The 16,036-nt window shown below is 39.1% G+C and overlaps 1 protein-coding gene across 1 annotated transcript in view; it reads left to right on the top strand.

Moving 5' to 3' along the window:
• The window catches only part of OXCT1 (3-oxoacid CoA-transferase 1), a 99,125-nt gene that overhangs the window by 52,051 nt on the left and 31,038 nt on the right, over positions 1–16,036 (top strand). The window contains exons 11-13 of the mRNA XM_063454007.1: positions 1,097–1,145; positions 3,461–3,533; positions 8,700–8,775. Of these exons, the coding sequence (XP_063310077.1) occupies positions 1,097–1,145; positions 3,461–3,533; positions 8,700–8,775 (198 nt within the window). The remainder of the gene's footprint in view (positions 1–1,096; positions 1,146–3,460; positions 3,534–8,699; positions 8,776–16,036) is intronic.

The following is a 16,036-nucleotide window of genomic DNA, read 5'->3' as shown; positions in this document are numbered from 1 at the left end:
TTTGGGCACTCCAGTGATGTTGCAGCTCTGAAATATGGCCAAACTGGTGGCAAGTGGCATCTTGGCAGCTGCACGCTTGACTTTTCTCAGTTCATGGGCAGTTATTTTGCGCCTTGGTTTCTCCACACGCTTCTTGCGACCCTGTTGACTATTTTGAATGAAACGCTTGATTGTTCGATGATCACGCTTCAGAAGCTTTGCAATTTTAAGAGTGCTGCATCACTCTGCAAGATATCGCACTGTTTTTTACTTTTCTGAGCCCGTCAAGTCCTTCTTTTGACCCATTTTGCCAAAGGAAAGGAAGTTGCCTAATAATTATGCACACCTGATATAGGGTGTTGATGTCATTAGACCACACCCCTTCTCATTACAGAGATGCACATCACCTAATATGCTTAATTGGTAGTAGGCTTTCGAGCCTATACAGCTTGGAGTAAGACAACATGCATAAAGAGGATGATGTGGTCAAAATACTCATTTGCCTAATAATTCTGCACTCCCTGTAAAATGTCTGCTAATTTTATACTTGGGTCATCTGTAGAGGTTCTCAACCCTGTTATTGTGCACCCCAGATACTTTACAGTTTAGTCATTTTGCAGTTCTCAAGAGGATATTTATAAAACCGGCAATGCAGGGTTGTTTGGTGACTTGTTTGTGAATCAGTCTTCTAAATGGTAAGAAGTAGAGAGATGTTCCTCAGATGGTGGCATCTTCTGTGTTTTTTTTCCTCCCCATTCCTCCAGCTCCTGTGAACGTATATGAAAATCAGAGGGGCAGAAAGAATAAACCGTCGTATAGCAGGGGGAAGGGGTTTTCTACTGTTTTGATTATACAGATGAATACATGCCATGCATTGGCTGAGATTTAACATCATTTTTTTTTTTTTTTTTTTTTTTTTTTTACAAGCAATGGATGTCTTAACAGAAAACCGAAATACCAATTTAAAGTAATTAAATGGACTAGAGAAACATATTTGTAGAGAAAGTTTGCACATTGTATGATGTACAAAAGTGATTTTGATCAATTCCATACTGTACTACTTACTCATAATTTAGTACATTTTTAGTAATCTATTTTATTTTATTTTATTACTCAGGGTCCATATCCTTTGGAAAACGAGGTTGACCCAGATCTGATTAATGCAGGTAAGTTAACAGTTGTGTTCTGAACTCCATTTTGTATAGCAATATTTAAAATGTATGTGTGTGTGTGTGTATTTGTGTATATATATTTATTATATTATACACTGAAACAAAAGATGCACTCACAGGGTTTCACTGTGAAAACCGTGCTTTTAGTTTTAATTTAGTAACCGTGTTACAGCATGGTTATCTGATCAACGTTTTAACCCCAATGTGTTTTCACCGTAAAATAGTTTTAACTGTGAAAGCCCTTTGAGTGCATCTTTTGTTTAAATATACTTGGCTACATGACCAAGATATTATACACTGTCACAAACTCACCCTACTTCAAGAGTGTGCGTGATGTAGTTATGGTGGTGAAGGGGTTAAATTTCACTATTTGTCTGCATTAGAGCGGAAATAATGATAAAAATCCCACTTAACACCACCCACACTTAGCCATAATATAAATATTACTATTTTAGCGCTGCCACCACCAAGACCATTTATAAATGGGGTGCCTTGGCCCTCCAGGTAACTTAATAATAACCCACCAAGTACAACTTGGCACAATATCTATACAATTGCACAACACTAATTAGTCTCTTCAGGTAACGTGATTATTAACCAGACAAAAGCAGAACTTTAAAAAAAAAAAAATATTTGCTATGAGCACAAAAATAGTCACAGTGCATAGAAACAATAAATGATGCACAAATTATTTACACCAACAACAGATAAAAAACAAAAACAGAAGTCCTAATCACTTACTCCGGTTTTCAAAGTAAAACTTCTTCCCAGAGGCTCTCTGTCAAGGAAAATCGTGACTCATTCAAAAATAGTTTTTGGCCCCAAGCAAGTAGAATACCCACTTCAGTATCATTAGATGTAGATAAGGCGTACCTATAGAGACAATAAGTGACCACCCCCTTTTGTTCCAGACCAACATCAATTCAAATAGAAACTTTTTTTTCTTCTATCTCTTCTTTTTTTTGTGCTGGCCACAGAAATAATAATTGCATTTATGAATGTTACCATTTTTCCATTCCATAGATATGTCACACTCCTTACTTATGATTCAATGTAGTTGACATCACACAGGGCCGGTGCAAGGAATTCTGCCGCCCTAGGTAAAGATCCATTTTGCCACTCCCCCCCCTGCATTGCAAGTTTATTCACTAAACCCCAAACAGAACATTTCACTTTTTTTTTTTTGCGATTAACGATTTATTAGATAAACCCTCAAAGAAAATATGCTTTTATTTTTGCAACATGTTTTTCTGCAAGCCCCTATTCTGTTCCAGGTATTACTCCAATGGAGAGGCTTCTAATGGAGACTACGCCTCTGCTAAAGCCGCAATTGTGCGCATGCACACTCAATCACAGCGTTCCTATGTTTCCCATTGAGTTCTACTTCAGCTAATTGAGAAAGGGAGAAGGCAGGTGCACGCTAGTACAGCCAGTCTGCCTCTTCTGCTAGCTTTGTGGAACTAAAGGAAGTGGAAGAAAGCCTTCCTGGCTGCCTGAGTGACAGACATATGGCAAATGAGAGTTTATATTTAAACCAGACTTCCAGGCCACTTATGGGGCCTCTAAAAAGGTTGAATGTTAGGGTGCTCAAGGTCGGCTGAGGAAAGGGCAAAGAGGGGAGGTAACAGGCTGTGGCGCTATACAATAAATTGTTTACTGAAACTGTGCTGCTTTGCAATGAGGAGTCTAATAATGTTTTGTAATCGATTACAATTGAATAATAGATCATTGACCTAAATTTACTATTGAAGAATATATCATTTTAATCCATCTCATAAGGGTGCAAAGCTGTACATCTGTTCCTCCCTTTTTTTTTTTTTAATAATCTTTTTTTTTTTTCTCAAAAGAACACTTCAGTGTTAGAAATACAAATATGTATTCCTAACACTAGTGTCCCTTTGCCCCAAACATGTCCGTGAAACAGATATTAAGTGTACTGGGTGCCTGCGATGTCTCTTTAATGAGAGGGTGACATACTTACAGTATGGACACAATCTGCTAAAAGAAAAATCATGTAACATTGAACATTTGTAAAGCAGTTTTTCTTTATAAAGCTAGCACTCTTACAATATAATTCTGTGACATTTCTGATTGCACGTGTTTCCACTAACTGGTCTGGTGATAACAGAAACACAAACTATAGCTGTTACTCTAGCTTATTTATAAGCTTTGTTGATTGATGCACAAGGAATTCAATAACCATGTATGGTGACCCGACTAGTGGGGCTAGAACATATTGATTTCTATTGGAGTGAAGAAATTCTGGTGAGTTTAGTGAATGTGTGCTGATTTTTTATATCTTTTTCTAGGTAAAGAAACTGTGACAATCCTTCCGGGAGCCTCTTTCTTTTCCAGTGATGATTCCTTTGCCATGATTAGAGGGTAGGTAACCATACAGATATAGTTTCCTTTTCACTAGATTGTTACAATTAATTTGATTAGGTGATGCGTCCTTTTCAGGCTCCATGACCACCCACATAAGCAGTGTAGTAAAAGTGTATTGCTTGTTAAATGGTCCAGTAGAAGCCTTAAAATCTGAGACTGAAGTTACACTCCATGCAATTTTGTCCCATTCGTGCTTTATACCCATAGGTCAAAGGAATACCATAATATTAAAAATAGATGTAGAGACATTGCTAGCCAGAACATTGCACCCTTGTGCATGCCCCAATTACAGCAATTAAGGACCCCCAAGGGAAGCTAATGTCCTCTCCAGAGACCAAGACCATACAATCCACGTTTAAATAATCTTACCAATCACTCTATAACCACACGCCAGAAGGAGGCTATGCAGAGATTTTTTTGAATCTCTGTCCCTCCCGCCTATTCAGCACTTGTATGAAGAAGCTCTACTATCAGTAATAACACAGGAAGAGGTTCTTGTGGTAATATTTGCTCTTAAGTAAGACCAGGCCCATGACCAAGATGGCATTGGCTACTCTTACTATAACATTTTTATTGAGGTTCCTCATACGGTCCCAATATTCAGTGCAGCATTGATTGCGACCGACTAAAGATTAGGTGAGTTTAGTGGATGTGTGCTCATTATTTTACGGTCAATATAATAATGCCCATTTCATTACTCTGACACAAGTGCTGTCGAGTGCTTGCTGCCTGACTTCATTCTCTCTTCCGAAATGAATACACACTGATCAGGTGGGATTCATTCCTGAACGACTATTACACGAGAATACCAGATCACTTGGCTTGGAGGATGGGTAAGCTGCAGACTCCTTCTCTGCTTCTTTCTTAGGATTCAGAGATGGAGTTTGACAGGGTGTAGTGGCTATTTCTATTTGGCTTGTTAGGTGCAGAGCTTCCCCTTTCTTATTCTCAGGGCTATTAGGACTGCAGGCACAGTTGAACCTATTTGGGGTACATCCCGCTTCTTTTAATCTATCCAAAGGGATGAGACAGGGTTGCCTGTTTTTGCCTTTACTGTACATATTTTCCCTGGGACCTCTTCTTCACATTAAAAGGTAGAACCAATCCATTGAGAGGATTGAGGTTGGAGGAGACCTTTTTAAAATGGCGGCTTATGCCGACATTGTCCTCCTAACACTGTTAAATTCTGAATCTAGCCTATACCCACTGTTTGTTCAACTTTAAAGATGTACTGTCATTATCTGGTTACAAGATCAATGTAGAGAAATCCCATGCAATATCCATGAACCTGTCAGCTGCCGACATGGACCAAATTATATCAAAATAAGTTACAGATGGCTCCTCCAAGGATGATTCCAAAGCTTTTATTTGCAGCAAATTATTCTATAATGTTTCATAAGATCAAGATGAACCTGGAGTTCCTGAAGGGTGGGATCAGTCTCCTTGGTCAGCAGAATGCATAGCATAGAAATGAATATGAATCCTCCAAGATTGATCTTTCCATTTAAGGTTCTCCTGTTTTGGGTTACAAAGTGTGACCTAGATGGTATTTTGACAAATTATTTGGGGTAATAAACGGTATATATTGGCATAGACCAAAAATGAAATGCGGTCCAGGACTACTGAACCTCTTGATGTACTATATTCCGCCTAGTTAGCGCTGATAGTGATGTGGCATGCTCTGCCACAGGAGAACAAAATCACGAACGGTTAACCTTGAATCTTATCTCATGAGGTCTCATCTCCCTATGTTTTATTTGGGGCTGAATAAACCCAGAAGGGCCATACTCTGTACAACATGTGGTTCCATTCTTGCTTCCCTCTCCATATGAGACCGAATCAAATATAAATTTCAGTTAACCTCAGATCCCTCTCTCCTGGCTCCAGTCGTCAGAAACAGAGTTCCCTATTGGGATATGCCCATGGGAACATACAAGTAGCTGGCATACAACACTACAGATCTTTATGGAACCATTCCTCTGTCATTAACTTTGCAGCTTTAAAAGAAAGAGCCCCTTTAAATAACAAGTCTTTATTTTGTTACACACAGATTTTTAATTTTGTACATGTGACAGGGGTGTGGGGAGTGGCAGAGCAGCTTCCTATCCCTTTTGAAACTCTGTGCCTTTAGGACATATATCAGAAGGGTCTAGTGTCCCAGCTATATAAATACACGCAAAACAAAAACCACCTGCACAATAGTGTAGGTTCCTCTCATGCTGCCAAAACAGCTCTGATGCATCGAGGCATGGACTCCACAAGAGCTCTGAACGTGTTCTTGGCAGATCCTTTAAGTCCTGTAAGTTGTAAGGTGGGACCTCCATGGATCGGATTTGTTATTCCAGCACATCAGACAGATGCTCAATCGGATGAGATTTGGTTAATTTGGAGACCAAGGCAACAGCTTTGTCATGTTTCTCATTCCATTCCTGAACCATTTGTGCAGTGTGGCAGGGTGCATTCTGCTGGACGAAACCACTGCCATTAGGGAACAAAATTCCAATAAAGGTAGGTGGTACATCCACATGAATGCCAGGACCCAAGGTTTCCCAGCAAAACATTGCTCAGAGCATAACACTGTGTCCACCAGCCTTTCCCATAGTACATCTTGCTGCCATATTTTTCACATGTAAACCGCGCAGACGCACCAGCCATCCATCTGATTTTAAAAGAAAATCTGATTCATCAGACCAGGCAGCCTTGCTCCCTTGCTTAATGGTCCAGTTCTGGTGCTCACATTGCCAATTAATGCACTTTCAGAAGTGGACAGGGTTCATCATGGCCACTCTGACCGTTCTGTAGGTACTCGCTGACACCTTTCTGTAATGGCCAACTGTAACGAAAGCTGGTATTTCATATACCCGTTCATTTTGTTCCTCACGAACTGGTAATTATAACTCGCAGCTCGGGACACTAATTCGACATTTCCCAAGAATCAAAGTGCAGCATACACCCGCTGTTCAGCAGTGACTAGACTAGGTGAAGGGTACAACAATGTTTTATTCAGGCCAGATGGCTGGCTTTTATGCGATTCCAGAGTACAGTAAACTCCCCCAACACGCCTACAAATTCTGAGTCCCCATGACTCTGCATAAAACACAAAATATAGAAAATACATAATACACATAGGAACCCTCATAAATGTCATATCCCCGGATAGCCTGGATCTGAGTGCCCAAGTTGTCCAAAGCCGAAACGCCACCGGGGTAAAATTTTGACCGACCACTCACGAGGCGCCTGCCCAAAACCGTTCCATAGTTTCAGAGGTAGAGGTCAGTCCATTCCGGAAGTTCCAAACCGAACAAAACCACAAATGGTTTCCCTAGCTCATGGGCAGCGTTTGTTCACCTGCTTCGTGTAAACAAACCCACCGAACAGCGCTCTCCTGGCTTGTCTGGGAAAGGAAGCAGGCATTCGCGAAGTTGACCGGTGTTTTTGGGTCGAGTGTCCAATTTGGAGTTCAGACACTCGATTACCAAGTCCTGCTGACTCATTTCGTGTGACAAGATGGCAGCCGTTTTCTCCAGCATGTGGCGTTCGGTTATACGAACGTCGGCCACACAGGGAGAGTACTTAATCCTGCTGTTTCTTTATGGTTAATGAGCCAAGGGGGTGGTCGGTGTTCAGTAGATATATATCCCGAACAAAGAAAAAATTAAGTTTGGGAACCAAAGAGTATAGTTTCGTCACACCAACATTAAGTCTTTCAGCAATTTGAGCTACAGTTGCTCTTTTGTGTGATTGGGACAGTTGGGCTAGCCCTCGCTCCTCATGTGTCTCAATGAGCCTTAGACGCCCATAACCATGACAATGGCTCACTGGTTGTCCTTCCTTGTTTTACTTTTGGTAGGTATTTTTTGCACACTATGAGCACCCCACAAGACTTTCTGCTTTTGGAGATGCTCTGGCCCAGTCATCTAGCCATAACTCTTTTTGGCCCTTGTCCAAGTGATATTTCACTTGCCTATTTTTCCTGCTTTAAACACATGAACTTCAAGAACAGACTCTTCACTTGTTGTCTGATATATCCAACCTCTTGACCGGTGCCATTGTAATCATATAATCAGCTTTACTCACTTGCAGTGATTTTAATGTTGTGGCTGATCAAAGTCTGCTCCAGTTGCACAGTCTGGGATCAAATATGTTCTGTTTCTCAATGGGAAATGTTTTTGGTTTTTTTCTGGGGTGCAGTTGAGGTGGATGTCTGGGAAGAGATTTGGAAAGCAGCAGTCAAGTTTTCCAAATGTGTCACAGCACAGGATATAGGTATAAAATTATGTTCCAATGGTACACCACTCTTGTCCAGTTATGTCCCATAGGGAAAATCCCCACTGATTATTGTTGGAGATAATGTTGTTATCGTGGCTCAGACCTTCATATGTGGGGTACCTTTCTGGGACGGAGTAGGGGATATTTTGGCAGCAGTTTATCATAGGCCCTTTGATGTAGACCCCTGGCTATTACTATTGCCTAGAGACCTTTAGAGGGCTTCCTAAAGAAGGCTCAGAAATTGATCAACAAAATAACCTTAGCAGCAAGGAGACCTTTGGCGGGATCATGACTGGGACCAGAGAAATTAGAACTAAAATAAACGGAAATCATTTAATGGATCAGCTAATGGGCAGGGTTCATGACACCTTGCCCTCTTTCTATAAAGTTTGGGATTCTTGGCGAGGTTTCATCTTCATGACATAAAGTCAGTTGCATTAGATCTCATCTGTGGTGGTACCCCCTTGACTTATACAGTGAAGATGAACCATGGCACATATCTGTGAAGGGATGCGATCAGAGTTGTAGTGCTTTTTTTTTGTTGCAATTATAAAATGTTTTGTGCCAGATCACAGTGAGAGGATCTCATTGCTGCTAGGTAAGTAGCACATAGGTTGTTATGGTGTTTGGAATGTCCCTTTTAATTGTGGACTGTCGGCCATGGTAATTTGCACAGGCTTATATAAAATATGCAAAAGCTAAATAGATCTGTAATATTTTCTAGTAATTTTAATTGAATGGCATAGCAGTCAATATTTAGACTTTGTATGTGTAAATGGGTAAAATTAAATGCTACAAAACGTCCTATGATCCTTGCTTTATCTTGTCTGTCTTTATAAGTAATGTGTAATTTTATCCTGTCCGTGTTTAATATTTATGTCTTCATTTTTCCAGGGGTCATGTTGACCTGACAATGTTGGGTGCTATGCAAGTATCAAAGTATGGAGATCTTGCAAACTGGATGATTCCGGTGAGTATTTTATCTATTACTATTGCAGTACTGGCTGTGTTGATCCACATATTGGGAATTTATAGCTTTGGGTAGAGTGGTACAACAAATAATAATAAAAAAAAAAACATATATGTAATTGCACCGATACGCTAAAGTGGAAGGTCACTTTTTTAGCATTCCATATCAACGATAGATGACAAGTCTTCAGCAGTACTCTAAAATTTAATTTTAAATTTGGGACACAAAGCTAGCCCATGAAATAAAAACAAAACAAAACAAATCATGGCTAAATGGCTGTTTTACCAAATATGTCGTTGATATCTTTGTTGATTTAGAAATTCGCAGACATGTTTTTTTTTTCTTCCTTTATTTATTTTAAGTTTACTTTATCTGAAAGAAAAGGCTGTGTGATGCTTGACCTATTCTGAATCTGATGGTAATATAGTTCTTTTCTCGCACAATATAAACCAGACAGGCAGAATCTGGTAAAGAGTCAGCATGTCTTTAAGTGGTTGGAGCCAGCACAGACATCTGAGAAAAGAGCATTACACAGTTGTGTTGGCTGCGGTTTAATATGCTCTTACTAAGGTGCCTCAGCTGAGCCTTGTGGGAGATATCAGTAACACCTGCAGAGAAGGTCGTGTATTGAACGAGGGGGTTGGGCGCTCTGCTCTGCTTACACTAAAGATGATTTGGAGATTCAGGGATTGGTGAACTGCATATGAGGATGTCAGTCGTACAATAAAATCTTTCACCATAATCTATAATTACTGTAAGAACTAATGTTGCATAAAGTCTGTTTCTGAAGCATGTAACAGAAGTTCATTATCTTTTCTAGCAGCACAGATACAAGTATTTTATCTATTCATTAGCTTTGAAAATCAGTTTGCTGGAGAGAATATCTAGTTAAAGACTGAAAGATATGTATATGTATGTATATGTGTGTGTGTGTGTGTGTGTGTGTGTGTGTGTATGTATATGTGGATATGTGTATATATATATATGTGTGTGTGTGTGTCTATGTATATTACATAATGTTTGTTTATTTTTTACTTTCTTCAAAGACCTAGAGATGATTTATTTATTTTTACCCATTTGCTAAATTGTGCCCCAAAAACTCAAACTTGCTACTCTACTAGTGAAAACATCTTTGAGTTTCTATGTGTTTGTATGTATACATTCATACATACTTTCATGAAATAGATGCAAAATAATGCTGCCTGATAGTAATTTTATTGGGCTAACAGTATTTTGGAATTACTAGTTTTTGGGAGTTGCTTAATTGGTAAGAAGAGAGGTGTTCACTATCAAGCCACTTGTTACTTACTCTGTACTATTGTGGGTTATAAAGTGCTTTGAGTTTTGACCATTTTTTATTACTTTGTACCATATTAATGGCAATCCATGAAAGCAAAGGAGGGCTGGTGTCCCATGACAGATTTTTGACCCGTTGGTTAAAATCCTTGCTGTAGCATTTTCTACCTGAGAAACTTGTGCTTGAGACCATGATTAAATGTGTTACAGTAGTCCAGATGGGGATGTGACCAGTGGATTTATTATTGTGAGAGATTCTCTGCTGAAATCAGGTGTTTGATTCTGGCAATTTTTTCAAATGAGGAATGAGGTTTGGACTGCGGCTCATTTGAGTCTCTGGGGTAAATTCAAAATCAAGCATAATGCCTAGGTTTTTTCATTGATGCTGAAGTTCAGTTTTTAACATCCGTATCCCAGACAAATTTGATGATCTTAATGCAGCTTAGTTGCTAAGCTATCACACAGCTCACACCAATAACTAGTACCTGTGTTTTGTCACAAAATTAATTTTGAACCACTAATACTCCACTCCAGAAGATTATCAAAGCATTTATTGATCCTTTTTTTTGGGGGGAGGGGGGGGGGGGGGGGGGGGGGGGGGATGGGATAGGGAAATCTTGATCTTGGTTTGAAGGAGATGTATGTCTGAATATCCTCATCTGCATTGCAGTGGGAGGATAGAACTTGTGATGTTTGATTTTTGTTTTTTTGTTGGGATATAATATTTTATTAAGCATAGTTAGAATTCTCTTGGACCTTTTTAAAGGCCTGCTGGCATTGCGATGAAGTGGTCTTGGTGCCTGTAGTGTACCTATAATTTAAGTGGTCAGTCAATTTAGGGTTTTTCTTGGCTAATCATGGCAGCAGTTAACTAATGGGGTTAGCACCTTCCTCCAGCCAGTGGGACAGGAAGAACAATTATAGGAATATATATATATAGTTCCTCAGTCTTTTTTTACCTGTCATCTTAGCCATAAGTAAATTCATATTTTTATGAAGGAAAAAAAAATATGATCACCTGTATGTATCCTCTTCAGGAAGCCCCAGTTACACGTAGCCCATCTCTATAGTACTTGTGAACCCCTGGGAGCCGCAGGGGCTCCGGTGCACCTTCCTGCAACTTCAATTTCAGCAGACCTCCGAACCCCTTTGGGATGCTTATTATCTCAAAGTATGTCATCTTATGATGTTATGTGGTATAATAGCAAAATATAAGCAATAAGATGAACAGTCAATTCCTGTAAAGCCACTCCTATGCTAAATTTAAATTCAAAGTACATGTCTGCAAACATGTTGCAGAGACTCCATTGGGAATAAATATAAATTAATTTATATATATATTTTCTTCTTACCAATTTAATATATATAACACTTGCTGTATTTTTTTTTTTTCATTCGGGGAATGTCTTAACAGCTTGCAAATCTGCAGTCTGCAGCCTTTGCCAGCCATCTCCTTTTAGCCAGCTCAGACTCTCTGTGTCTATCCAATCAGACTTCCCTGATGAGGAATGAGGTCTTTGCAAGGTAGGTTCTCTGAACAATGTCTGCCTCTTCAGCTTTGCACCAGAGAGCTAAACAAGAGAATGCAACATGGCAAGTTGTCGGACAGCCAGGGGGTGCAACAAAGTCAATTTAGAAATGTGCCAATAACTGTTGCAATCTGCACTATTTGTATAATACAAAATGCAGACACACTCTTCACATTCAAAACTAAATCGCTCTAGGTGTTTGTACCCCATCTGCCACTTTAAATGAACACTCCAGAGGCGTAAGTGGGGAGAGATGGGGAAATGTCACAGTTGTAAAATGTACAGGATGAAGAATGTCATATTCCCTAAAAAATAAAGGAGATTTTGTTAATTTGGTTTTGTAGAAACTAGTTAACAGCGACTTAACTGCACCCTAAGGGGTTCAGCGATTTGGCTGCTGTACTTTTGTATAAGCGTTTTGGGAGGATAATGAGGAGGCTTTGGTTCTTAGCAGAAACTTACTATTTTTGTCAAACAACTTTAAAACTGCATGCATAACCTCCATGCACTCCCAGCTACTACAATAATAAACTGTAACTGTGCTGATTGGCGCATACACAACCAACATTTTATAATGTAAAATTGACAAAGTGTAACAAATTCATCCACTTAGGGTAAAGTGTTTAATGGTATTTACCGTCCTGACAGGAATAGTTGTGCCCATTTACAGTCGTGTGCCTGGATATTCAATAATCCCAGCATGTCTAGGGACGCCGGACGCTGCCAATCTATGCCACCTTACAGTCCCATGAGAATAACGTCGGTGTGACGTCACACGCACGCACGTCTTTGTGTTCAAAGGCAGATTACAGCCAATCGGAATAACAGGAGGGTTATTTAAACTTATTTGCACATTCTCCTATTGCCCTGTCGTGGTTTCTGCCTGATGGTATTTCGAGTGCGTTCCTGATCTTGATGATTTTTTGGGGGGTATTTGACTTTGGCTTCGTTCTGACTTCCCTGATTTCCGGTATCCTTGACTTTTGGCTTTTTCTCATTGCTGTGTTTGATTCTCTATCCCTGACCTTGTCAAGTATTCTGATAATTCTTGGATATGTAAAGTCCGGCCATTCTAAGGTCCGGTTATACATTATCCTTAGCCCTAGGTGTGATACAATTCTGCATGCGGGATCACTTGGTACTCTTGTCACCAAGTATCCAAGTTACGCCTCCATGATCAGGTATAAAAGGTATTCAGTTTGGATGGAATCATCTCTTCCCTTACGGAATAATGCTGCACTGCACTAGGGGTATTACATCTTGGTATTCTTAAAAATGTATGACTAATTTACCCGCTTTTTCTGCTTAATTCTACCATGCATTCACAATACAAATTGTATTTTTAAAAAGAAAAAAAAAAATACATCTTAGCACAGACAGTGGCTGTATAGTGCTTAGAAATGAATAGTCAACAAGCCAGATTCATGAAGGTTTGTGTGTGGTTTTCAAGTCAACTACATAGAGTAACAATAACCAGAATGCATTTGCAATGCTAAAAAATGAATTCCATGCGTTTCGAAGCATCTTGTAAAACTCTTAAAGCCAACATAATTACTTGCTTTTTCTCCTGTTAAATGGATATTGCTTATATAAATACATCTCCTTTGACTAATGATGCATTGGACCTGGACTGGATTTTGGCTTCTAAACCGAGCATTTGAAAAAGTATAAAACGATTAAATGTGATAAATATGATAAATTGAAGCCTCCTAAGGATTCATTAATATTTATATTTTACACCCCAGAGCCGGTACAATGCAGAAGCAAATAAATCACTGAATCACTGACAGCAAGGCCCTGAAGCTAATGAATGATAAACTATTAAAATTGTTTTATCTTAAATATCCCTAGTTGACATTTTGATGGTTAACATCATTTTTATAGTGCAGGGTAACTAGCACGATGACTTGGAGTCTGACCTTTTGAAAGGGATAAGTGCAGCCATAAAGATAAGGCATTTAGGTGTTACAGTTAAACTGGTCAGATTAAATGCTACAGGCATACTCTCTGTAAGATATTGATTGTCTAGAAAGCCAAATCATACTTTCATTATTCCTCATTAATTGGTGATCACGTTATAGCCACTCTTTGTCAGTCTATAGTAATTGCCTATAAGAGACAGGTGCACAATTGTAGGACTGCTATAATTGCCACATTTAAAATAAATTATTCATAATGTATGCATGCACTGAAAATTGAATTACATTTTTTTATTTTATTTTTTTTTAGTGTTCAGCTGCATACCACCATGACCTTTTAAAGGGGTACTCTTTAATGAACTTGAGCAAGAATTAATTAAATGCGTACATTCACATGTAGAAACAGCATCAATCTGTACTTTATTTTGTAACTATGTACAGTTTGCTACTGCGCCACCTACAGTCCACTATGACAAACACTTTCATATATAGGATGAGTTATGTTTTAATTCCAACAATTGTGACTAAGTTGCTTACGTAGGATGGTATGTAAATGCTCTCATATTCCTACCTCATATTCCTATTGGTTAAACTGCAGTTATATTAATAACCGGGGTAAATCTAGAACATATTTAGTGGTTTTATACAGAAATACAGGAACTATTTGCCTCTATTAGTTCACAAGTTACCACCTCACAAATTTTATTGGGCTGGGCCAGGATTTTTATGGATAAATCGCAATATAATTTTTATTATGGTTTCTTTTAAATGAGGCCAATGATTTAATACCAAGATTTTGGAAATGGCCCAAGACTCCTACTTTACAGGATTGGTCACATAAAGTAGAAGATTTGTACCTTCTATTTTATGTACCCAATTCTGTATAGTAGGAGTTATGGAAGAATTATATTGGGGAGCAAAAGGTTGTCTTAGTTAAGATGTCCTGTGGTGGCACAAATGGCAGATTAATTGTAATTGTTAATTTAGGTTTAAAAAATTGCTTTTTTAATTTTTTTTAATTTAAATGATCTATTTTTGTGTTATGAATATGGTTATGTACATTTTTTTTTTTTATATGAGAAAATGTATTACATTAATCAATAAAGAACAAATTATATTGAAACACCCCTAGACAGTCACATTACAGGAGGAATGTGCAAGTGGCCTAAATGTCTTATGATAACTTTCTATGGAGGACGCTGTGCTGTAAGTGTGATAAGCTCTGTTTATGGTAAAAATAAAAATATGGATTGAACCCATTGGTAAACTGAATAGTAGGTATGTGTGTTTTATTTTCAAGCACAGCAGTTTGTCTTTTCATGAAGTAAGCTACTGCTGGGTGTTTAACTAAAGCAGATGTGGTTTCTGCTCTGCTCAGGTCCTCCCGCCCCACCACCTGTTTCCTCGTTCCTATTCCCTCGTATCTCAACTGCACGATGTCTCCTTTTGCTCTACCTCGCACTAAAATTTTCAATCTCTCTCCTCTGGCATATTTCCTCTACCCTTTAAACATGCAATTGACACACTCTGCCGAAGACCTACGTCTAACCTTTGCTTGCACTCCTACCTCTGCTGCTCATCTTCAAGACCTCTCCAGGGCTGCTACTTTTCTGTGGAACTCCCTTCCCTTCTCCATTAGACTTTCACCCAGTCTCCACTCCTTCAAAAAATCTTTGAAAACTCACTTCAGGAAAGCATATCAATTAAACAGTCAACAGCTTTCCCTCCCTGCACCCTGATTCCACTCCTGAAACGGTCATCAAAACAAAACACTAAGCACTCAGTTAATACTATCCTAGCAACCTACTTTTCTACCCTACCCTTGCCTTTTGTGTCACTATACCCCACTCACTCTAGCGTGTAAGCTCATTGAGCAGGGCCCTCAATCCCTCTTTTTCTGTGTGTTCAACTAGTCTGGTTACAAATAGGTGTCTGGTAGTCCACCCATTGTACAGCGCTGTGAAATTTGCTTTATAAATATCTTGCAGGTGGCAGTTCAGGTTAGATCTCTAAGTGGAAACTCATGAAATTAAATAGTAAGCCTATTGAAAGGGACACATCCGCACCATGAAAAAAAACAGCCTGCTGTGATTGTTTTGCTTTCAGAAGGGATGGTGCCCTACAAGAGGAAGCAGTCTTGCTGGGTACCTATTGCGGCCTCTCCTGGTGCTGTAAAGCTTCACCAAGGAGCTTCCGTTGGCTCCATTGAGGGTTCAGATTGAACCAGGGATGGTTCATTGACTGAGTGTGTCATCTGAGCGTTGGAGCTTCTGGCGGAAGGGGAGGCCACAGCAGAGGTCTCATGGGACCCAGGAGAGTTGTCCAATTGTACTTAAACAATTGGGATATATACTGTTGTTTATGCCATGGTGCTCAGTGTTCCTTTAATTGTTTTTCTTTTGCATGTGTTTTACACATCATATATTTAATTAGAATGAAATGACTTATGACCTCAAGTTCTAAAAATGTATATGATTAAAACGACAACTTATGCTTACCATGAAACCTATTTCTGTG

This window comes from Pelobates fuscus, chromosome 5 (genome assembly GCF_036172605.1).
Source record: "Pelobates fuscus isolate aPelFus1 chromosome 5, aPelFus1.pri, whole genome shotgun sequence".
Classification (NCBI taxonomy): Eukaryota; Metazoa; Chordata; class Amphibia; order Anura; family Pelobatidae; genus Pelobates; species Pelobates fuscus.
Note: the sequence above shows the minus strand (reverse complement) of the source record. Positions and strands in the feature narration are given on the sequence as shown.